Source organism: Sinocyclocheilus anshuiensis, unplaced genomic scaffold (assembly GCF_001515605.1).
Source record: "Sinocyclocheilus anshuiensis isolate Anshui unplaced genomic scaffold, SAMN03320099.WGS_v1.1 scaffold1184, whole genome shotgun sequence".
Taxonomy (NCBI): Eukaryota; Metazoa; Chordata; class Actinopteri; order Cypriniformes; family Cyprinidae; genus Sinocyclocheilus; species Sinocyclocheilus anshuiensis.
In genome coordinates this window covers 1,005,771-1,010,565 of record NW_015547647.1, presented here as the reverse complement: position 1 = coordinate 1,010,565, position 4,795 = coordinate 1,005,771, and the positions used below count along the sequence as shown (strand labels likewise).

Below are 4,795 nucleotides of genomic sequence, written 5' to 3'. Positions count from 1 at the left end.
TCACCCCAAAAATGAAATGTTGCTGAACATTTCAGTCCTCTATCCATAATACTGCTTTCTCCAGTAAAAAAAGTCTTCTCATTTGAATCAGGAGAGAAATATGCAGAGATCAAGCACCTTTTACATGCGATAACAGTTCAAAATTGCTGCTCAGATTTTGATGTTAGAGGACAACAGGGACTGACTTTTTCACAGGATGAAGCATTTTTATGGATTATGGAGTCATATTTTGGCCAGAAGCAACAGTTTAAAGTTAAAACGTGTTAATAATGGATTTGTTTATTACAAATACGCAGCTTTTCATAACATAAGATGTTAATTGATGAACTGGAGTAGTGTGGATTACTTGTGGATTATTGTGATGTTTTTATCAGCTGTTTGGACTCTCATTCTGACGGCACCCATTCACTGCAGAGGATCCATTGGTGAGCAAGTGATGTAATGCTACATTTCTCCAAATCTGTTCTGATGAAGAAACAAACTAATTTTCATCTAGGATGGCTTGAGGGTAAGTACATTTTGAACAAATTTCCATTTTTAGGTGAACTATTCCTTTCAGCTGAATCAGATAAACATTAGCATGCAATGCTATATAATGTGTACTGAAAAATACAAATAATTGAAATAATAATGAAAGGATTTTATTGACAAAAGAGTGTTTCTGGGTGAGAATGAGTTATAAAATGAGAGCTCTGTTACATAAACAAACAAACAAAAAAAATCATGTGTATTTCATCCCTTTATTAAAATGTTTAGTACACGGATTAAATCGGACAAATACAGGTACAAAACAAAACCGTACAACTTAAATATTATATCTTTTCAATTTACTGTATGCTGCATACTGTTTATTCAATGAAGCGAATCTTTACCTAATACTAAAAACATCAGCCATGTGTGTTTGAAAGACTACATTACTTGTCTTTTTAAAAATGTAACAATTAAATGTGAAGAGGGGGGTTACATCGCAACAGTGGCTCCAAAACATATTTGACAAACACTTGGATCTAAAAGCCGGATCTCTACACTAGTAAATCTACATGAATAGGGGATTGTGGGATTGGGTAAACAGACCTGACACATCCGACACAACCTGGAACACCTCTATCAGAGTCGTCGCGTTACTATATTCATGTTTTCAAGGAGGAAACTGCATTATTTCAAAGGCACTTCCCAGATCTGACAATAAATAGGTTTAATAAATAAACTCCAGCTTAAATTTAGGTAGTACGCACATTGATTCCCTTCGGACAGCACACAAATATGAGTTCCGAGATGAGATTTAGTTTGCGAGGAACAAAAGGTGAAGATGAGGTGCATGCGCTCGACCTGCATTCGTCTTAGTTACACACACCTTTCAAGGGTGACGGCACAGCATGCAAGGCTGTCGCAGAGAGTCGGAGTTTCACAAACACAAAAAGCAGGGCTACTGAAAGTCGGAAAATGACAGAGACAGTGCTTGTACCCCTCAATGGCTTCCTGTTAAGCAGCCTCACTTCCTGTCGAGCGTCTGAAACGCCCACTTTCACCCTTAAATGTTATATAAACACGGTTCTCTATATTTGTATATGTATAATTAGCTTAATTACTTTTTTTTCTCTGACCATGCAAGACTACAGGCAAAGGGAAACGGGTGATTATCTGTGATGTGGCAAGGTGTGCAAATACTCCCTCTACTGGCCGTCAGTCCCACTCTGAAAACGCCTCACAACTGTACACAATTACATATATACAAAAGATAGGGGGCGCCATTGTACATGTTATTTGACCCTATAGGAGAAATCGCACACAGACACACCGGCCCATCCAAAAACATTCGCACAAGCAAAAAACCATCACAGAAAACAAGGGTTGATCAGTGCTCATTAAAATAAAAGCCCACCCTGCCACATCAAGAGACGCACATAAAATCGCTAGGTATTAGATATCAGCCAGTCAATATACACTTTACATAGATGCCCAAATGTATTCCTTTTTTTTTTTTTTAAAGTCTCCTTATTTTTTTTGGATGCCATATGAGGGGGATTCAAAGCAAAGCAACTAGTGAAGATTCATAAATATACATATTCAGACGTTTCTTTGAATTAAAATGCACACTTTGTTGTCATTTGCGCGTGATACATTATTTTATACGTATATATATTAACTCATTTTTTTATTTCATGTTTTAGAGGTTTGTGGATTTCTCATTCGGGTTCGCGGGTGCTGTTCACCTTCTGAAGAACATGGGGTTGCGCAGGCAGGCGGTTAGTCACCTGCAGCACCCCAGTGGTCCGGTGGAGGTCTCCAGGCTGCTGTCGGTATCAGAGGCCAAGGTCTGGTCGGTGGACATGGAGGAGATGTCGTTGACAGAGGAGGAGGGGGGGAGGCTGTCGCTGCTGTTCACGGCTGCACCTGCGCTAAGGGAAGTAACGGGGAAAAACGGTTACAACGAAAAAAAGAAGCGCAGCCACAGCGCCCTCTACAGGGCAAAGAGATACTACAAGCAGATGTTCAAATACCAAAAGTACAATAACGATAAAATATGTACAAATATCCCACAGGGATGAAAGTGGGTTGTTTAAGGGTGGAGTCCATGCACTGGGTTTGGTTCTGAGGTGATATTGTAGGATGTTGAGACGTTTGTTTATACAGATAGCAACATATCATGCTATCCTGAACCCTAAGAACAGAATGTGAATAAACTACTTTTACTAGGGATGCACGATATTGGATTTTTGCCGATATGCCGATATTTTTTTAACTAATTTTGGCCGATAGTCAATGCCGATATATTTCCTTTTGTTTGGAAACAACACCAAGTCTCTCCTGTGTGGAAATTATAAGCAAATTATTTTTCATTTTGGTTAGTTTTTAACAAGAACTTATTTGTTAGAATTAAATAAACAACAATGAAGTTCTTTTATAAAAACAGTACATTGATATTTTGAAAATAACTATAAATAAACTATATATTAATTGCTGCATTTTTTCCCAGAAAGATGCAGTAGTAACCTTAACATTTTATTTTAAGATTTAACATTTGTAGATGGTCTAAAGCAAAAGAGTTGTAAAAATTCTAAATATCTTTTAGAGCTCATAATTTGTTTTAAAAATATAACATATTACACATTAATGAATATATCAGTATATATAAAATTATTCAATTTACAAGTGTCATGTCTGTGATTTTTTTTTATTCATGTAAACTATAGCTTCTGACCTTTAAATCAAAACATACTCATGATTTTATGACATCAATTACTGCTTTAATTAATCAGAAACAGTCTAAATGTTATTTGTCTATTTTACTTAAATTTTATTAAAAGTAGGCCAACAGCGCCCCCTACTGAATTCCTTACCGAACGGGCGTTAGGACCCGGGCGAGGCTGCCGCTGCTGCTGCTGCAAGTGCTATTACTGTTTACTCTATCATACACCAAAAGCCTCATTCTGTACGTGCATTCTCAGTTTAAATGCAGCAATCCAAAAAAAGTGAATCTAATCACCATTCAGGCAAAACTTTGCTTCAAGAATGAGCCACACTGCTGACGTGATCTAATCGCTAGCATATGAGCACATGTGAGTTAATGTATTCCTCTTATCGGCAAGACATATCGGCATAGTTGTTCATATCGGGCCGATGCCGATATTTACATTTTAAAGCCATTATCGGCCGATTCCGATATTGGTCCGATAATATCGTGCATCCCTAATTTTTACTAGATATTGTTTTCTGAAGAAAAAGTGCATGAATATGCAAAATGTAATGTATTACAACATATTTATATAGTAAAAGTATATATATGGATGTGTGTACAATATTATGTTGAGATAATATTATTTATATAATAAAAATAGATTATATTAATATTAAGATAAGATATTTTTATTGTCATATAAACCTGAAAAGAATATCAGTACATTTAATTAGTACATTTATGTGTGTGTGTGTGTGTGTGTGTGTGTGTGTGTGTGTTATATTTGATAATTATTTAATAATTTAGCATGAAATATTATATAAAATCTAATTAGACATTATATATAATTCTATTTATATATTTTATTTCTTTATTTTAATCAAAATTTTTAAAACATATTTTACGCCACTAGGTGGAGCTAATGCTCTACAAGAAGTAATAAATAAAGGCTCCTGAAAAAAGGAAACATTGTCCATGTTTTTCATCATCGGGTTTGAGAGTTGCATTGACTGCCCAATAAATCCACAACCTAGAAAACCTCAAATCCTTCACCAAGTCTGTTTAAACACAGGAGCTCAGCCCACTCCAATAACCTGCAAGGAGACTGCTTTTGATAAAAATCAAACGCAAATAACCCCTTAAACGGCTCCCTACGATAACATTACAAGCTAATTTACTTGACTGATGGCCTACATCTTTCGTTTTAATAGAAGGAAGCTCTTTAATACCCATTCAGTGCAGTGAACATGATTTATAATAACTTTAGAGTACAACGCCAACATCCTCATTTGAGATTAACATTTCATTCATTCAATTTTGGAGCGTGACTGCAGTGTGGGGCTTGAGCGAAAAAAATTACAATATGATAAATGATGAAAGCAGAAGCTACCCTTTAACATGAAAAGAAAAAATGAAGAGGGTAGGTGATATTGGCTCAGCAAAGGCTTTGTATCTCTGTCAGCTTTATGGTCACTGTCTGTTTTAGTCTCTCTCTCTCTCTTTCTCTCTATAGAAATGTGCCAGACCAGCAAAAAATGATTGCTAGTTACACATCACATCACACTGAGAGCGCCAGTTACCTCACAGCACAGACGAACGGCAATATTTACACACACA

General features: G+C 36.1%; 1 protein-coding gene across 1 annotated transcript in view; it reads right to left on the bottom strand.

The window, feature by feature from the left end:
- Positions 1 to 726: 726 nt before the first annotated feature.
- The window catches only part of LOC107701924 (mitogen-activated protein kinase 10-like), an 81,959-nt gene continuing 77,890 nt past the window's right edge, over positions 727 to 4,795 (bottom strand). Inside the window, exon 14 of the mRNA XM_016504078.1 lies at positions 727 to 2,394. Within this exon, the coding sequence (XP_016359564.1) occupies positions 2,252 to 2,394 (143 nt within the window). The 3' untranslated portion in view covers positions 727 to 2,251. The remainder of the gene's footprint in view (positions 2,395 to 4,795) is intronic.